We start from the raw sequence: 20,277 nt of genomic DNA, 5'->3' as shown, positions 1-20,277 counted from the left end.
CCTAAACATACTCACTCCCACACATATACACGCAGAGATGCACAAATGAAAATTTCCTCTATCTCAAACAAAGTATATTTCCAAGCTAAACGTTATAAATTTAATTCATTCTCTTTTCTCTAATGGCTTCCCTTAATTTACACTTCATCTAGCTCTTCAAAATAATGGTCATGAAAAACTAGAGTATACTTCATCTTGGGCAGAGTAAGCTCTTGGATGCTCTCCAGAGGGGAGTTGGTCTAGATTATCAGGCTCAGATTGTAAAACCTCATCATTGTCCTGGTACACAGGGTTTCTTAGGGATAGAAATTGCATAAAGAAATCTCTGCGTTGCAAAAGATGGTATCCTTCAATGGAATTCATATTAAGTCCAGGTAAAACAAATAGCCAATGGCTGAAACTTTAAATAACTGACATGTTTTCTCCTTAGGGTGAAAAAAATTGGTAACAAAAGCCAGAAATATACTCCAAATTTGAACACAGTGAAATTAGCATTTTTCACTTTCTTCTACATTTTTATCCTTCAATGATAAAAAATAAATTTAGTTCAAACAAGAACACAATGTCTTATTATATATTTTAGAACAATTTAATATCAGCATTTTTTTCATGGCCTCCCCTTGGCTGAACTTCTAAAGGATATGGTCAGTAGGAGAAAAGTATGAGGAAAGTGCCACATTTCAACATGTCATATACTGATATGGTTTGGTTGTGTCCCCAGCCAAAATCTCATCTTGAATTGTAATCCCCGTAATCTTTACAATCCCCACGTGTCAAGGGAGAGACCAGGTGGGGCTAATTGAATCATGGGGGCAGTTTTCCCCATGCTGTTCTTGTGATAGTAAGTTCTCACAAGATCTGATGGCTTTATAAGTGTTTGATATCTCCTCCTGCATCCATTCTCCCTTCTGCCAACTTGTAAAGAAGGTGCCTTGCTTCCCCTTTGCTTTTCATCATGATTGTAAGCTTCCTGAGGCCTCCCCAGACACGTGGAACTGTGAGTCAAACCTTTTTCTTTTATGTATTACCCAGTCTCTGGCAGTTCTTTATAGCAGTATGAAAATTAACTAATACATATACTAATGTAGATAAGGTATCATTAAGACAGAAGTTACCATTATGAAATAAAATTGTGCCAAAAGAGATTACTGTGAAGCCACAAATGTTCTAGCAAGTTCTAATTTGTCTACTGACAGTAAACAAAAGCACAAATAGTCCTTGGAGATCAAAAGGTGAGACAAATTTATATATACATGATAAATATATGCATAAAATCAAGGCCTGAAGTACGATAAAAATCTACGAAGCTATTTTATTTTCATTAACTATCAATGTTGCAGGATAAGAAAATCTTGTAAGCTGAAAATCTTCTGACACTTTAAACATCTTCTGGGGCAATCAATGGAAAGAAAAAAAGAGAATAGATCAGTGAGAACTAGAAATTAAAATTTTATTTAGCTTTTCTGTTAAATGAAAGAAAATTTAATGCTAGCAGCATAGATAAGGGCAGCAATAATCTGGATTTATGTGCTACAAAACAATGAACACCAAAAGACTCTAGAATACTGGTAGATAAAACTGAATTATTTGATAGCAGTTTCAGCCCAATAAAAATAGAAAACCAGGCTTAATAAAATAACCCAAATATGACAAAGATAGTGTGAATAAAATAAAGCTGCCACGGTAGGTCAACTTGTTACTGAATCCTTCAACAAAGCGTTAACAACAGCTTAAACCATGTTGAGCACATGAAATTGAATTAAATTAGTTGGCCATAGAAGCTTTAAACATTCCAAAAGTTATGTCCCTTGTAATATGTCTTTCAAAATCCTCTTATGAAAGAACCATTTTTAATCTAATCTTCAAATTTCTGTTCTTAGCCAAAATCCCTTATGATACTTTAATACCTCATTCTATTCCTCATAATATTAAAGCCTTTCCATTATAGAATATATCACATAATTAGAAAACAAAATGGCAAATGTGAGTAAAATCTCAATGCTTACCCAGAAATCTCAACTCCACTACTAATTTCCTATGGTAATTAAAAAATATATATCGTAAAAGGTACTGATATACAAACATTGTTATAATGCTTGTAAAACTGTACAAACAATATTTCTTATTCATACTCACTTGCATTATTGTTGAATTGTGACAAAAATTTAGAAGTACATATCTTTGTAGAATTGTGTTTTAATTTACTTTTATAAATTTGTATGCAGTATATATGAAACCGTATTATTTCTATCAGCAGAAAAATAATCTTTATTTGTAAAGCTCAATCGCATCGTAAATATAAAATCAAAGGCCTTTTTAGAAGAGGAACTTAGTCATGCAGTGTGTATTGTTTCCTAGATCTATAATATTTATGAGAGGGTGAATCATGAAATCTCTGGAATATGGTAAAGTCAACACATTAAGTCAACTTCCAGTATAGAATTCCCTTCTGCCACTTCTTTATTCACAACTTCAAAAAGTATGCTAACATAAAAAGACACATTTCTGGCATAATAGAGAATATATAGTGATAAATTATCAAATGATCTAACTATATGACTATTTATTCTGCACAAAATATTGATGTAAATTAGAGTTGTTGATGTAAATTTAAGGAAAACATCAGCTTTGTTGTAATAATATAAGTTAAGTGATTTAAAAATGACATAAACTCAATAACATAAGAAAATACCCAAATGTATGATATAATTTTGTTGACAGTAGAATATAAGTTTGCCAGGGAGATTAATGGGTTGCCAATAATGTAGACCTGGGCAGTTCTGAAGACAAACAGCTGTACTGGCAAGTCTGTTAGGTTCTTTGATACGTGGCTATGTTATTTTCAAAATAGAGGTAATAAGACTTTGTAAGATTGTTGATTGGGGTTCAATAAATGATGTATATGAAGTACTTGGAGCAGTTGATACTAGTTCCCTTTTCATTTCTTTTGCATTTTTGGTGGCAAATTTTAACTCACAGATATCAAACAGAAAATAAAATTTAAGGGAAGTATTAAATTTTGTTGCATTTGCACAATAAAACACATTGTACATACTTCTTACTGAGACTTTGAAGGAAACCAGAATATTTTACCCCAAAATATACTTCTTCGGCATATTTTAAGATGCTATTCAGAAGGGCTACAGACTATAGGAACAGCTTTGAAAAGCTGTCTTTTTGTGGGAGGGATTTACATCTGTATAGAAAATCTACTTTAGTAAAGTAAACAACAGATGCAAACAGGCTTTCTCTGAGGCCCCCCTTATCTGCCTTACCCAAAACTAAGATTAACTCAAAGGAAAAAGAGACTAAAAGTCTGACCATTTTGAAGTTCTAACAGAGACATTTTACCATAGGCCACCATCTATACTTTCTGAGGACAGCTCTGAGTTTACTCGAGAGATTTTTTACAGGCGTAACAAGACAGCCCTGCCTGCCATGCTTGCCATGCTTTCCTTCCCTCACTCTCCTATCACCTGGGACTCCACCACCCTTGCACTACCCAGAAGGCAGCCATTCTTTCCATAACCTAAAGATAATGTATAAACTTCAACCATCTGGCCTCTCCTTTGAGTCTCATATTTTTGTATGGCTCCCAGGTTTATGCATGTTAATAAATCTGTATACCTTTTTATCTGTTAATCTCTCTATTGTCAATTTATGTCAACAGAATAAGAGTTGAACCTTCAGAGAGAGAGGACAATTCTCCTTAACAACTTTAAAAACATTGGTAGTGTCTTATTTGGATTCCCAAGAAGCAGACTCTAAGATGATTTTGTGTGCAAGTAGTGGACTGGCAATCCATATCTGTGAGGCATAAGAAAAGCAGTACAGAGTAGAGAGTGAGGTTAGACTGTGATAGAATTGAAACAGAGACATCAGCAAATCTGAAGCTGGAGTGGACTTTCAGAGATGTCCACCCACTTTTGAGGCAAGAAGCTGGGACTTTGTACTTCAGCATTGACTAGCCATTGGACACAGGCTGCCGAAGAAAGGAACAAGCTCAGAAGAGGTAATTCCCATGAGCTGACGGCAATGCTTGGGGAAGAATTTAGCAGGCAACATTCCTGACTGAGCTGGAGGGACCTTGGAGATTCTTGAATCACACAGATTCTTGAATCAATGAATTCTAGCACAGCATGAATTCAGGTAACGTACATGCATTCTATATACCTTTATTTCTGCAAAATGTACATCGCTGTCAGAAACCAAAGTTAGTCTTAACTGCAGGAACAATAGCCTACTAATTAATTCGTATACATCAGATAGCTTTTCACTGTGATCTTCAGAAGATCATTTCCCTTAATAAGTGAGATGACATGTAAAACACCATATTTTTCTCAGAAATGTGAAAAACACTTTACATATGATAATGCTCTCTCTTAATTTTTTTTGTAGTATATAATATAATATGCCTCAAGGCATATAATCACATAATATTCAAGTATCAGATAATGGTATTTTACCTATTTAGACAATCCTTAAATGACTGCTAAAATTAATTCCATATGTATTATTTTATTTGCGTCCTTAAAAATAAAAAAAATACAAGGTTGGATAAATTTAGGTAAAAAATCTCTTGTTACATGTCTTTCTTGGCATACCATATTTAATTATTTTCCATTTGAAATCAAATTGTGGTGAAAATTTTGTGAAGATGGAAGTTCAAAGCAATCATTTTGCAATTGTGCATGTTTAAGGAAAAGAATCAAAGAACTCCCATATCTTTCTCTAAATAACCTAAAAAGGATGATGTGCTTACTAAGAATTTACAGGATCTATTATTTGTACAAATCAACATTTTTAGCTTGGTTTCTGTGTAGGTAAACAAATTACCATTAATAACTGTGTAAGGCTTGTAATTGTGTTCATTTCTTATTCCTAATAAGCCTGCAGAGGCACATTTTAATAGTGGGGATATGGGGGATAGAAATAATATGTTTCTATATTAAGGTAAAGCACTAAGTCGCTTGTGAAATTTGTGGCCTATAACTAGACCCACCTATAGTTATAGGTGAGCATGCCCTTTTACATACCACAGGTAATACAAAAGGACCCCCCCCCCTTTTCTTTTTTTTTTTTGGAGACGGGGTCTCGCTCTGTTGCCAGGCTGTAGTACAATGGTGCTATTTCGGCTCACTGCAACCTCTGCCTCCCGGGTTCAAGTAATTCTCCTACCTCAGCCTCCCAAGTAGCTGGGACTACAGGCATGTGCCACCATGCCCAGCTGATTTTTGTATTTTTAGTAGACGGGGTTTCACCATGTTGGCCAGGACGGTCTCCATCTCTTGACCTCGTGATCCGGCCCCTGTGACCTCCCAAAGTGCTAGGATTACAGGCATGAGCCAACGCGCCTGGCCAAAAGGAACACTTTTTAAAGGGAGTTGAGAAAGACCAAAGGGCAGAGGACTAGGCTATCATCTACAATGTGCCCAAAGGAATATTTTTTTTTGAGAGTGAAACACTTATAGTTGTTCTTCCTGGACAAAAGTCATCCCAAATGGATAAACTGTTTCCCCTCTGTTGTATAACCCTTTAATTACAACACCCTTTCACCTGAAAATCAAGTATGGTACAGCCATAGGACTTCATGCGGCAGTGTTATGGGAAATAAAGGGTCAGGATAATTTTTATTTAAAAGCAGGGTAGTTCGACGCTAAAAAAGGAATGAGCTATCAAGCCATAAAAAGACACAGAGAAAAGTTACATGCATATTACTAAGTGAAAGAAGCCAATATAAAAAGGCTACATGGTATGTGATTCAAACTTTATGATATTCTGAAAAAGTCAAAACCATGGGGACCACAGAAAGATCAGTGCTTATGAGGGAGGAAAAGATGAATAGGCAGAGTACAGAGGACTTTTAGGGCAGCAAAACTATTCTGTATGATATTGTGATGTTGGATACATGTCATTACACATTTTGTAAACCCATGAAATGTACAACACCAATGGTAAACACTAATGTAAACTATAGACTTTGGGTGATAGTGATGTGTTGATGCAGGTTAAACAGTTGTAACAAACGTAGCACTGTTGTGCGTGGTGTTGATAGTGGGAAAGGTTGTGTGTGAAGGAGGGGATATATGGGAAATTTACTTTCCACTCAGTTATGCTTGAACACAAAAACTAATCTTTAAAAATAGTCCATTAAGAAAAAAAGCAGAGTAGTCTGGTCTATGTCAAACATTGGTCTGATGGCTGTAGAAAGATGACAATTTACTATGCTAGGAACCTTATGGGAGCTGATCAGTTGCAAAATAATGTGTGGCCTGACAGGGGGCTGGATAAGGCAAAAAATACTCAACAAAATCGTGTGGGAAAATATTTTTATTTGTATTCCCACTTACAAACACCTACCGATGGCACTTGGCAGTATTTAAGAAATTCTTATCCTATCAAATGTTAGGGTTTGAAATGAATTAGGTTTGCTTTCCTAACTCTGAGATCTAGTAAAGGAATATAGTATTTCTCCTAATGCTTAAGAAGTTGATTAAATCTTTATGCCATTATTTCCATCTAGTTTCCAGCACACATTACTGGTGTTTTCTTAGGAGGAGACCCCAGCATTGAGCTTTATTGAAATTTGAACCACACTGACTTCTTGGCAGCTCTTGCCTCAACACAACCCAATCCCACAGGCCAGCGTCCTTAGAAACTTAAATTAACTACTAAGGATTACTACAGAATTTTCTGACCTACCTCAAGTATCATCACTTTCTATTGATCCCTGCTCTTACATTCATACACCAGATCAAATATCCTTGAAAACAGATGCAGCACAGATTAAGGCCAAATTCATCATACCTTCTCAGATAATGTGATTGACACTTTTGGCTCCAGGATCTCCCCTAATTCCTAGGTAGTCCCCAAGAATTGGCCCTGACCCTGCCATTCTTGACTTTTCTCATCCACATGTCCACCATCCTCTGAAGTATAATTTCAGGCCAAACTGATAGGACCTAAGATGACCCAGTATTCCCAGTAATCATGGTTGTTTTTGGTGACCTATCATCATGTTAGTAATACTAGTAATGACAGGTCACTGAAAATGTTCCTACTAACATGATGATACTTAAAATGTCTTGGAGAAAAAATCTGAATAGGAAATGCAGCAATAAATATTTTGTTGAGTACTACATTCATCAAGTAATTTGAGGAATATATTAAAATTTTAATTTTTAAGTGTTCTCCTAAATGATTTGTTTGAATGAAGAAAGGCATAGTTTCTACAGAATATTCATTTTGGGAAACAGCGTTTAGAAGTACAGGTACTTCGGTGAGTAAGACCAGGGTTTGATTGCAAGTTCGACCATTTAATAGGTGTGTGACCTTCACCATAGTATCAACTGATGTTATCCTCAATGTCCATGTCTATAAAAGGAATATAACAAGATCATTTTGGCTGGTTATGAGGAAAAATTGAATAGTAAAATGTACATAAAACCTTTAATAAAGTGCTAACCTCTAAGTGTATTGATATGATTGTTTAAAAATATTTAACTTGAGTAAACTCATACCTAGTATTGTGGTCTGAAAATCTTTGGCCATTCTGCGTTATGGCTGGGACTAATTTTGATTTGGGTTTCTAAACAAGATGTATCTTTTGTTCTAGTTTTGTTCTATAATATTGTTTATTGCTTCTCCAAATGAGGTTTGTGACTATCAAGATAAGTGAAGTAAAACACCAAAGCTTATACTATCATGACCAATACAAACTTAGAGAAAACAACTTGGAATTGAATCACGCTGTACTTGAGGTGATTTCACCCAGAAGTTAACAATAAGGTATAGATTGTTTTTAAGAAGTCTAAGTAGAGACTGAAATATCCATTTTAAAATTGTGACTTACTTTGCTAGCGATAGCAGCAGGAAGCAGACAAATGCCTAGGCAGATAGGGACAGGTCCCTGGTGAAAACCCACCTCCAAGCCAAAGACAGTTTAAAGCCTGAAATCCAAGCTACAAGTCAAATCCAAGGACTGGACTGAGAATCTGTCTTCCCATTTGCTGTGCTTTCCTCTGATTGATCCCCACCCTTCACCTATTTTACACATACCAACCCTTTTCTAATTGGTTTTCTACACTGCCATGCCCACCTTTGAGTGATGCCTTTGCTTTACCCTTTCCTTGCACACTCACAAATATATCAGCATGTGCTCTCCTATTCTGAGCCAATAAAAGCCCCAGACTCAGCCACACTGGGGGAGAAACTACCCAACTATGGGGGTGGAGGACCACCCACTCATCCCCTCTCCACTGAGAGGTATTCCACTGCTCAATAAATTATTCTCTGCCCTTCTCACTCTTCATTTGTCAGCATATCCTCATTCTTCTTAGACATGTGACAAGGGCTCAGGACCCACCAAACATGGGTACAGAGAAGGCTGTCACACTGTGGCCCTCTGCCCTCTAACAAGCAGAGGGCAGCCAGCCCACATGACAGAAACAGCACGGGGCTGAGCCAGCCCCAAAGCCATGGGCCAAGGCAGAGCAAGGACATTACTGGCCAGGTGTCTCTGGCCGGCAAAAGTGATCAAGAAATGTCCTGTGTCACTAGGTTTCTCTTATGCCTATAGAATTTAATAGTTCTCAATTACTTTCTGACCAATTTTTGTTTCTTCTATCTCTTTGACAAATAACATCTATAATTAACTAAATGTCATACATTTGAAAGAAATATAAAATCCTTTCCAATAGAATACTACAGTTCATTCATACTAAAATCAAATAAATGAAAAACACATAAAGCAAGATAGAAGCAATTTCTACTTTAAGAATGTACTTTCATTTTTCTTCCCATCATTTGGCCACCTTGAAGCAAATTACCAAATTATATTAAAAATCTTTATGACGTCAAATATAGAAAGAGATTGAAATTCATTCACATTTTAAAATGTCAGTATAATTTAGATGAATTATATTTATTACACATGAAACATCTGATCAGAATATAGTATTGCAACTCAAGTTGCAGTGAGTTAGCTCTCTAAAGTCTCCTCTGGATGGGCCCACCCTCCTCTCTTCATGTCTCTATATTTTCTAATATCCTTCCATTTGTTCCCAAAGATATTTTTGTGCTATTTGGAAAATCTATTAACTCATAAATTCAACACATACTTTAAAAAAGTACTCTTATGAAATAAACCATAAATTTTCACTAGGAAACTTAAAAGTCTGTACTAATGGATCATAGCTTATTGATTAAAACACCTATTTGAAAAGATACGCATTATTTCAAATCAATTGCAGTGTTACTAACCAATTGAATCCCCTATACCTGCAGGAAATAAAAAATAAAAAACAAAAATCCACTGTCCCATACACACTGTAAAAGGATGTCTATTTCCATACATAGCTATGTTAAAGGCACACATCAAGAAACGCTAAAACTCTGACAACTCAAAAATAGTAAATTTTCTGAAGGTCACAACCCTAATACAATCAACTATGTACAAAAAATAAAATGTCTCCTTCTCCCTGAAAGAGAAATGATATATTTTAATCTACTCTGCTGATAAAGCTTTTATGTAATATTTTCCTGGTTTAAAAAAATAGTTTAGTTCATTCTTTTATCATCACATCTGCAGGTACACAAATAACTTAAGTTGATGATGTAAAATTGAGAAATATTTTTAGAAAAGCTTACCATTGTCATTTTTCAGCATCCCGTTGCTGAGTTGTTTTAATCTCTTTTGATGTGATTTGCCATTATAGTGGATTTGTGCTTGAGCGGCCGAATTCAGCTGAATGTTACATACGTTGCACAAAGTAAAGTTGGTATGTTTCTTTTCTCTTTCTGGTTTTTCTTCAAAGTCATCAGGTATTAATTCAGCCTCACTCTCGCCATCGTGTACACAGGTGAAATCTGGGGGTGCAAGGAAAGTTATGAACACGCAGATCAAGATTTTTATATTACTTCGTATTTATTAAATTGGGTGGCAAATAAATATTGATCCACATACAAGAATTAAAAATTTCTATATACTCTCATTCTAACAGATTGTTTTCATACTATGCTAAAGTAGACAATCTCTTTAATGGAATATAAATGGCAAATGTTTAACTTTTTAAAAAATCTGTTCCCAATACTATGCTATATATTTTTATTACTTCATTTAATTATCATAATAATGAAATAAGCACTATAGATTTCCCTCTTTCATAGCTGAGGACACTAAGTTTTAGAATGATTAAATGACTTGTCTAAGGTCACACAGCTAACAAGTGGTATAGCTGTGATAAGCATTCAGTTTATTTCTAAATTCAAAGTTTTTAATCATCATGTTCTCTAGTATGTATTAATGAATTAGACAGTTTTGTTTTAATTCAACTAAATAAAATTCTTATATGCCTTACTAGTTAAGTAAAGTGACTTACACCTGGATGGACACATTCTACACATACAAAGATGCTAAAACTGTTTCAATACCCCCAAATTTATATTTTATACCTGACACACAAGAGAGGCTTTGAATACCCAAGATAGCCTCATAATCAGGATACAAAAAAAGTGTGACTGACTTATGGCTTATATTGGAAATCATTACTTTTGGATAAGTGTATGCTTTGTATACTAAAACCAAAGAGAAAAGGTCAAATCATAATTTCAGTATCTCTGGCCTTAAAATGACATTTATTTATTTATTTGAGACAGGGTTTCACTCTGTCACTTAAGTTGGAATGCAGTGGCATGATCTTGGCTCGGCACAGCCTTGACCTCCTGGGCTCAAGCAGTCCTCCCACTTTAGCCTCTTAAGTAGCTGGAACTACAGGTGTGTGCCACCGATTATTGTCCAGTCAGATGACAATAATTAGAGTAAGTATTATAATCTATATTTAACATCCACTCACAAGTAATTTAAAATAATAATACCTCATTTCTAAGTTTTCTCTACTTCCACTACCCAGGCCTCTCTAGCACACTATGGTCCAGATAGGAGTTCTCCATTCCAATTCTCCCAATTCCTTAAGGAGTTATTTTAAAGTCTTTGAAAAATATTAGCAGAGAAAAACAGTCATGATTTTAATGTGCATTTATTAACTGACTGCTACGTGGCAGCATCCTCCTAGGTTCTGGAGTTGAACTGACAAGCATCACAGCAGTGGTCCTTGCAATTAGACAAACTTGATGCAAAAGTCATGGACTTTGGTATGAGGCAAATGAGATAACGAATGTGGAAATGTTTTTAACAATATGGAAGCATTATCAGTTCACCAATAAAATTTTAAGGAAAATCAAACTAGTGAACTCACGCAAAAATGACTAATACTTGAATCTATTTACGGGTATTGAAGTCACTATCCCAATTCCAAAATGAGTAAAAGATTGGTCAGTGCATAATGCATGCTTTCCTTGTGAACTAATTCATTTAAAATATGTTAACTTCCTTTTAAAAAGGAAACTCTATCTTTCTTACTCAGATAACCTCGTTAAAATAATTTAAATATGCAATTTAAATGGTCATTTTAAAAGAAAAGCTATCAGCTTTGTAAAATGATTATATAATTTTAATGAAAGGAAAATATGTAAGTGTATCAACTTTTCTTATTTTATATAAATAAAAACAGTAAGTATCTCTCCAGGTTATAATCAGAACATTTCAAAACTTCTTTTGTGTAGAGTTGATTTATGCTTAAATCTTTTATCTCAAATACTGTTAAGTAGTAAAATGATAGTAAATGATGGTATGCTAAAATCACTGCAATATGCATAGCCATTAAAAGCAGATCAGGAAAGTTTTATAATACGGGAAAATATTGGCCGGGCGCGGTGGCTCACGCTTGTAATCCCAGCACTTGGGGAGGCCGAGGCGGGCGGATCACGAGGTCAGGAGATTGAGACCATTCTGGCTAACATGGTGAAACCCCGTCTCTACTAAAAATACAGAAAATTAGCCGGGCGCGGTGGCGGGCGCCTGTAGTCCCAGCTACTCAGGAGGCTGAGGCAGGAGAATGGCGTGATCGTGCCACTGCACTCCAGCCTGGGCTACAGAGCAACACTGTGTCTCAAAAAAAAAAAAAAAAGGGAAAATATTTTGTATATAAGTAAAAAAACAAACGTAAGATGCAAATTTACATATAGTATGTTTACAACCATATGAAGCACAAACTGGACTTAGAAAAAGTATTAGGATTATTTCATTCTGAGTGGCAAGAGTAGAGTTGGCTTGTTTTCCTTTACCATTTCTGTATTTAAAAAATTTGACATGATGACCATTTATTATGAAAAAATAAATCAATATATTTCAAAGAAGTCAAAGAGCTTATTTCCTCTAGCGTGAACGGCTTAGGTTTGCCAGAACGAGGCAATGCTACGGAGATAGTCACAGTAGGTGAGCCCTTGTAACACATCATTTTTGCTAAATATATGCATATATTTGGAAGAAAATATTTTCTTATTTGATTCACATTTCCATCTTGACCTACAAAATAAGAACATGTGCTTACAATTTAGCAGGGGAAAATACTGGAGAATTTTCTTTCAAGCCTCTGAGATTTATTTGCTTTACACATGAGGAATTCCCTGCTCAGCTGAGAAAGACTATATTACCAGACAATGTCAACAATTTTGTACTAAGGTGCAAAAATGACAACTTTCAAAGGAAATAGAAACTATGTGGTATGGACACTAAGGAAAAAAGAGAACCTCAAATAAATTATTGTGGCTGGCGCAGGACATCATAAAACATTTACAGATTTTGCAGAAAAACTGCAGTGGCTCAACTGGCACTCTGTGAAGTAGGAGGCAATGTTCATAAGTGATTTTCCTTCCCAATACAGTAAAAATGTCATGTTTAAATTGTTAAATGGAAATTTGACACATTTGAGTTTCACTGAGAAAAAGTTCAGCAGCCATCCGTAAACTTTAGGTGACGCTCTTGAAACCCAAAATAATTGATCAATTTGTCCACTTTTTTCCCTCCTAACCTTCATCCCTCAGAACCAAAAGACACTGGAAAGATGTTTGGCTTAATACAGTAATGTAGATATAGACAGCACTCTTTAACAGGTTCAAGAACTGGAATTATCCCGGGAGTAATTATCAAAGGAATGAGGTGTTTGTTTGTGTGAGTGTGTTTTAATTATCTAGATGTGGAGACTGATTTACTCTTGCAGACTCACAGAAGTAATTAAAATGTGGCACACATAAGATGACTCATTTTTGGTAAGCTATGTTAAACAATGTATGTGAGAGAAGTAGAGAAAAAATAAAAGTAGAAACAATATTTTTCTGGGATGCAATGTGGTTCTTGCAGTTGATTTATTTAGTGCATTGTTTTGACACAAGCTGAAATGTCACCACCTTTGCCAAAGGACCAGCTGTTGGTATCAAGACTGCCCTGAGAAGAGCTCATATTCTCTAACCCATGCCACCCCTGGCATTAACAGGCTATATCCCTGCTGGACCCTAAAATTCGTGTAACCTAATTAAGAATCAAAAGTTGTAGACACAGAGACCAACGGAAAAAACTCCCAAGAACCAAAGCTGGAGCAACTTGAGCAATAATCTGAGTAACATATTATTCGATTAAAACCTAAAGTATAAAATAAATTTCAATGAGTACATACTGATGTAAATATAAATGGAGGAGATAGATACCGAACTCTCATTTAAAAGTATTCGAAATAACTTAAATAGACATCCTCCATTCAAAGCCGGATAGGGCACAACACTCTTCAAGTATAGGTTATGCTTAGTGACTTGCATCTAAATAGTGTGGTACAGAAAGAGGAGAAAAGTAGCTTTATAGTGAAGAAACCTGATAATTAATACTTCAGCCACATCACATTTCATATCCACAGGGATAGGTCACACTGATAGCAAGAATCCTTAATATGATGTGCTAACAATAGTATTTCACCTCTGTGATCTTCCTCACAGAAATAATAGACAAACACAAACTAAGGAACTGTATACAAAATACCTGACCAATATTCAAAACTGTCAAGGTCATCAAAACTAGGGGAAGTCTGTGAAATTGTTACAGCCCAGTGGAGCCTAAAGAAATACTAAAACTAAATGAAATGTGGTATCCTGGATGGGGCCTTGAAACAAAACATGAACATCAGAGGAAAAATTAATGAAATCCAAATAAAACATAGAGTATCATTAATGATAATGTATTATTAGTTCATTAGTTGTAACACATGTACCGTACTTACAAAAGATATCAACAATAGAGGAAATTGGATGGGAAGTCTATGGGAACTCGACCAATTTGGCAATTTTTCTGCAACTCTAAGACAATTATACAGAAAAGTTTTATTTAATATCTTTTTAAATTTGGAAAATAGAGCAGAGACCATTTTCTCTCCTTGACAATAAAACAGGAACCTCTTGAGAACTTGTGTGCTCTGGGAAAGAACTGAGAAAGAAACTTCTGTTCTCTTTATCCCTTGCTCATTCATCCTGCGCTAGAAATAAACTATGTGATTTGAAGAATGAGGGAAACATTCACTGCTTCACGTGCGGTCCACCATCAGATGGATCTTTATCTCAAATTTGCCTGAAATGACTTTCTCCTATCTTCTTGCTTGCCATATACACACTTACAATGGAAAGGCTCCCCAGCCCTGTAGAAAGCTCAGAATTCGCCTGAGGTAGTTAATAGGTAGTTAAATTCAATTCAGAAAAAAAGCGCTGAGGGTTGAAAATCCAATATGGAACACAGTTCTAAGTCATTTTATCTAATTCAAATTTTCCTTCTGAATAACAGAGCTACCAACCCACTAACAAAAAATCTAATACACCTCAACTGATTTCTTCTATTTATTATCAGTTTCAATTAAGATTATAAGCCATTTACACACACACACACACACACACACACAGAGGTATCCAGTCAACCACCACATAATTAACAATTTATAAACTTCATATTCGCTTTACTGTTTCAATCCTATCGCAACTCCCACAATCATTAATATAAAATTAAAGTATGTAAAATAGTGTGTATTAGTTGACAACCAAACCCTATTTTATTTTATTATTTATTTATTTATTTTTTGAGACGGAGTCTCGCTCTGTAGCCCAGGCTTGAGTGCAGTGACGCGATCTCAGCTCACTGCAAACTCAGCCTCCCGGGTTCGCGCCATTCTCCTGCCTCAGCCTCCCGAGTAGCTGGGACTACAGGCGCCGCCACCACGCCCGGCTAGTTTTTTGTATTTTTTAGTAGAGACGGGGTTTCATCATGTTAGCCAGGATGGTCTCGATCTCCTGACCTCGTGATCCACCCGCCTCGGCCTCCCAAAGTGCTGGGATTACAGGCTTGAGCCACCGCGCCCGGCCCCAATTTTAATGAGTAGAAATTTTTTCCTGCAAATAATGTCAGTGTTTTATCTTATTGTTAACAAGCCAGGTTACATCGTTTTGTCCGTGATCGGCTTTACTCGTTGTTCTTGCATCTGCTGCCTTGTCAAAGCGGCAAGCCTCTAAAATCTCCAAGAATCTCAAGTTTCTAAGATAATCTGAATTGACAATGAAACGTCAGTAGATGACAGCCACTAACAGACAGTTTAGTGCACAATAAACCACATTGTAAGTAGTTCTACAAATGACTTACAAAGTCATAGGACTGTAAATGGTATAAATAAACCAAAATATTCTTGTTTTACAAGACTTCTCCCACCATATAATTTTTTTAAAAATTGGCAGATAGGAATTTACATATCTAGAAGACATTTAGCACAGACAACCTCATATAAATAGTGGCAGAGACCAATGCTAAACACTAAAATCCCTTTAGAAATCTTGATGTGATAGTATCTCCAGAAATTATTTTTGGTTCAACTGAAAACAAAATAAAAATCTAATCTAGAGATACTTCATGGCGATAACTTTGAAATACAAATAGGGTAGATGACAGCTGGCTAGTTCATTAAAAAGTCAAAATTACAAGTTTATTTGGTAAGCAGCTTTATATTCTTAGGTTTTAATAATATTTATACAAAGCACAACAGGTGACAGATTTTGGCCATTTCTTTAAAAATAATTTTATTGAAAAAAATAAAATTTAATGTCTAAATATTCCCCACATTTTACAAACGTTGCTCAAAAAAACTTACTCTTCTGAAAAGAGGAATCCACCAATTTTGAATTCCTTATAGAGTCTCTTATAAAGCGTTCTTAAAATTGCTTTATTATGGAAAAAAAATGTACTGTATGGGAAGACATCAATCTAGTCCATTTCACAAAAGGGGAGTTGTAATTTGTGTGATATATACAAATCCTAATGGAGTTTATAATTTTTATACAATTTTCTTGACCAGCTCATAAAATGAAGGTAAACATATAACAAAGATTTATTATTTGTAAGAATATAATGATACAACTGCTACTGCAATATGTTATTTTGCAGAAAGCATTTAAAATTACCTTTAAAAATGGTAAAAGGTTGTGGAAATCATGAATAAGCATATATAGAGTAAAATGGGAAAAATACTGTACTAATGTCATGGGATTAGATACTGCTTACCTGGAATACAATTTCCAGAGACAATATCATAAGTCGATTTTAAAAGCACTAAAATTAATTTGAAATAACTTAGAAAAAATGAAAAAGAAAAGCTATTAGGTGATTCAAAAGGTGGCTGTAGCCACACATTGCTGCCAAAGTTGCCTGTGCAGGATTTAAGTTACATTGCTTCATAAAATTAAGAATAGTAATGAACCTTTATAAGCAAATATTTTTAAATCTCATTTTTATTCATAAAATTTATGAAAGAAATTTGGTCTTTTTTGGATGAAAAAAATAAGTAGTAACTTTTATTCAGCATTTCCTTGTATTAGGATTTAGAGAGTATTGCTTACATCTGTATATACATATATATGCATATACATATTGTATATATCTGTATAAATTGTACATATGTATATATGTATACAGATTTTATGTAGCATATTTGGAATACATATATATTAATCAAATAAACTACTTCAGTAGTGAATCTTCCTCTATTTTCAAGACTAATGTAGAAAAGTGTATTTTACTGTTATGGTAAAATATTAAATATATATTATCTGTAATATATAAAATCATATTTATAGCATTAAGCATTTGAGAAAGTTATAGTGAGTTACAGTATCTTCTACATTTCACTATTAAAACTGTAAATAGTTCACAGTTAGTGCTATAGAGTACCATTATAAAAATAATTTCACTTTGATCTAATTCCCCACTAGAGTGCAGTGTGAATTAAAAATTAAAACTACAGCATCTGGAAATTCCCCAGACATAAAAATAGCATTACTGTAATTCTGTAAATATCTAACATACATATATTGTAACACAACATTCAGCTTCAGTGGTGTGTGTTTGCATATAGCACAGCTGATGAACTCACCAATATTTAGCCACACAACTCAGATATTAAAGATAAACTGGGAGAAAGTCACAGAACAGCAGATAATCTCAATTGTTTGTCTTTATTAAAAAGCATCAATTGTTTTACATAGTCTCCTAACTTAAATATCACTTAGGAACTTTAAAAATGAGAATATTTTAATTAGGAACATCTTACTTTTATGATAGGAAATTACATTATAGAAGACTACATAAGGCAAATCAAGGTTAATGGATTGTATTTCAAGTACAGTTTTTATCACATCCCAGCATCACACTAAATTTGATGGTCTCAATACAATTATGGCTTTTACAAGGTGATGGAAGTCTTAACTGAATGTTTGCAGATTCACCTACAAAAATTAAGCCCACAGTGGCAGAATGAGATACAGAATGAAACTTTTAAATGCATTCCTTTCTCCCTTTTAAGCAGTAGACTTTTTAGAGTTGTAAGCTTCAAATCAGAATTTCTATTTTGAGTCCTCAGTTTCAAAAAGAAATTTTACCTTAATCTTCAAATGACTCACCATGAAAGCACTAAAATATTTTTGAGGCCAAATGGGAGCCCATAGTTTAACCTCGAAAATAAAAACAAAAATATTTTGTTAAAAAAGGTAAATTATTCAAGTAGAATCTACTACTATATAATCAGATATGTCTTAAATTTCAGTGTCACGAATGTATTCTTCAAAGTTTCAAAGTCCAACGGAAAATTATATTACTATTATTACATTTTTTTAGTCAATGGTATGCAAATCTTTTCCTGTATTCTGACCTATTGTTCCTATTTTAGGAATGTTTTCTTGAATCAGTCATGCCATCAGGGCCTCCTTGGCAAAACATGGTCCCCCTGGAGTTATGCCACACAGCGTGTCTGCCATCACACCAGGGATGCTGAGGCTGCACTGTGAGTCCTGCTCTTGAGTTCTCAGACCATGTTTTTTTAAGGTATTTTAAGCATCAACCCTATTTTCTTGAAAATGCACCAAATATCTTCTCACTTTCAGCTAGTTCTACCGTACTTTGGATCTAAAACAGCTTACATAAAACTTAAGAATGGTTTGCCTCAGAAAAATTTCTGAAGACCTGAATTAGAGAATGATTGTTTTTATGTATATCTGGTGAAAAGTTATGCCAAGAAAAAAATAGGCACCCTACAAGCTATTGAAAAGTCCTATGACAAATATGTTTTAAGCACCTGCCCTGTGTCTAGCACTAGTTTAGCCACTTGGGATATTTGCATATCAAATCACACAATATCCTAGTTCTTTGTGGAATTTGAGAAGACAGAGATAATGTAGGCTAGACTGACTGTGACTTTTAACAGTCAGTAATGCTAAGAGGAGAATTGTGATGAAGATTTCGGCCTGTAAATCTAGTAGCTATATGCTTTTATTCCATTTTTTGGTTTTTTTTGTTGTTGTTGTTAAGAGACAGCTTTGCTTTTTCCCTCCCTCATTTGTAATGCTTAAAGTCTCAGGTTTTTTTCCTTATCTCATTGATTCTGTCTTCTTTTTTTTTCTTTTTTTTGGGGGGACAGAGTCTTCCTCTGTCCCCCAGGCTGAGTGGAGCGGCGCAATCTCGGCTGCACTGCAAGCTCTGCCTCCCGGGTTCACGCCATTTTCCTGCCTCAGCCTCCTGAGTAGCTGGGACTACAGGCGCCCGCCACCGCGCCCGGCTAATTTTTGTATTTTTAGTAGAGACGGGGTTTCACCGTGGTCTCGATCTCCTGACCTTGTGATCCGCCCACCTCAGCCTCCCAAAGTGCTGGGATTACAGGCGTGAGCCACCGCGCCCAGCCGATTCTGTCTTCTTACAATACATTTTAATACTTTGGTGATTTCAACTGCTGGCCATGCCTAGTCTTTTTGTAACATAGACTTTGTCATATTATCTGCATCCAATTTTTCCATAACCATTCTTATAAATGTCTTACTCTTAGATCAATGTTTCCATTTACAGTATCTGCATCCAATTTTTCCATAACCATTCTTATAAATATCTTACTCTTAGATCAATGTTTCCATTTACAGTTTTCTCCCTTTCATCATTAAAGGAGAAGAGCAGGTACTAATGATGATTCAGGATATCTTCAGGCTATATGAGAATATTTTCTTATACCCAGATAAATTTCCCTGAAAAATTTGCGCATCCTAACTGTGGCAGATATATTCTAGGATGGCCCCTCTAATTTCCACCTTGAGTTAATCAGACCTTCCCACAGTCTGCTCTCCTGGAGGGTAGAACCTGTAACTTGCTTCTACCAATAGAATATGGTAAAGGTGATGGGATGTACATCATGAGTGGGATTATGTTGCAAAAAGATAGTAATGCCTATCTTGTGAGAAGAGATTCTCCCTCACTAACTTTGAAGAAGCAAGCTGCCAAAGCTTTTTCATGTTGTCTTATATTTCACTTCTACAATCTGAAAAGAAAATGTGAGCTTATTATGAGTTTCCCTATGAAGAGGACTATGTGGCAAGGATCTTAGGGTAGTCTCTGGCCAACAACCAGTGAAAAAAAATGAGACCGTAATAAGCAGCTGAATACTGTAAACAAACATATGAGTGAGGAAGTGGTTCCTTCCCCAGTTGAACTATAGACAAAAACACATCCCGGCCCGTATCTTTATGGTAGCCTCGAAGAAGTCCTGGTTAGGTAATGTGTGGACCATTGCGCCTCAGAAATTGTGAGCTAATAAATGTGTGTTGTCTTAAGACATAAAATTTCTGTAATATTATTATGCATAAATACATAACTAGTATACCAGCTCTTTTGCAATCATTAATATTAAAATTAGAAAGTAACCCAAACTTCCAAGGAAAAATATTTGTCAAGAAAATGTCTTAAAACAAATTACCACCTAACCAAAACCATGTTTTTTTGTTAAATGAATTAAATATCCCAGTTGTATCCCTAATCCCAAACATACC

General features: G+C 35.2%; 1 protein-coding gene across 10 annotated transcripts in view; it reads right to left on the bottom strand.

The window, feature by feature from the left end:
- The window catches only part of LOC105488914 (zinc finger protein 385D), a 988,258-nt gene that overhangs the window by 756,054 nt on the left and 211,927 nt on the right, over window positions 1-20,277 (bottom strand). For all 10 annotated transcript variants that reach the window (XM_071090832.1, XM_011753417.2, XM_011753418.2 and 7 more), the window contains one exon: window positions 9,649-9,867. In XM_071090832.1, the coding sequence (XP_070946933.1) occupies window positions 9,649-9,867 (219 nt within the window). The remainder of the gene's footprint in view (window positions 1-9,648; window positions 9,868-20,277) is intronic.

This window comes from Macaca nemestrina, chromosome 2 (genome assembly GCF_043159975.1).
Source record: "Macaca nemestrina isolate mMacNem1 chromosome 2, mMacNem.hap1, whole genome shotgun sequence".
In the NCBI taxonomy this organism is placed as follows: Eukaryota; Metazoa; Chordata; class Mammalia; order Primates; family Cercopithecidae; genus Macaca; species Macaca nemestrina.
This window is presented reverse-complemented; position numbering and strand designations above follow the sequence as displayed.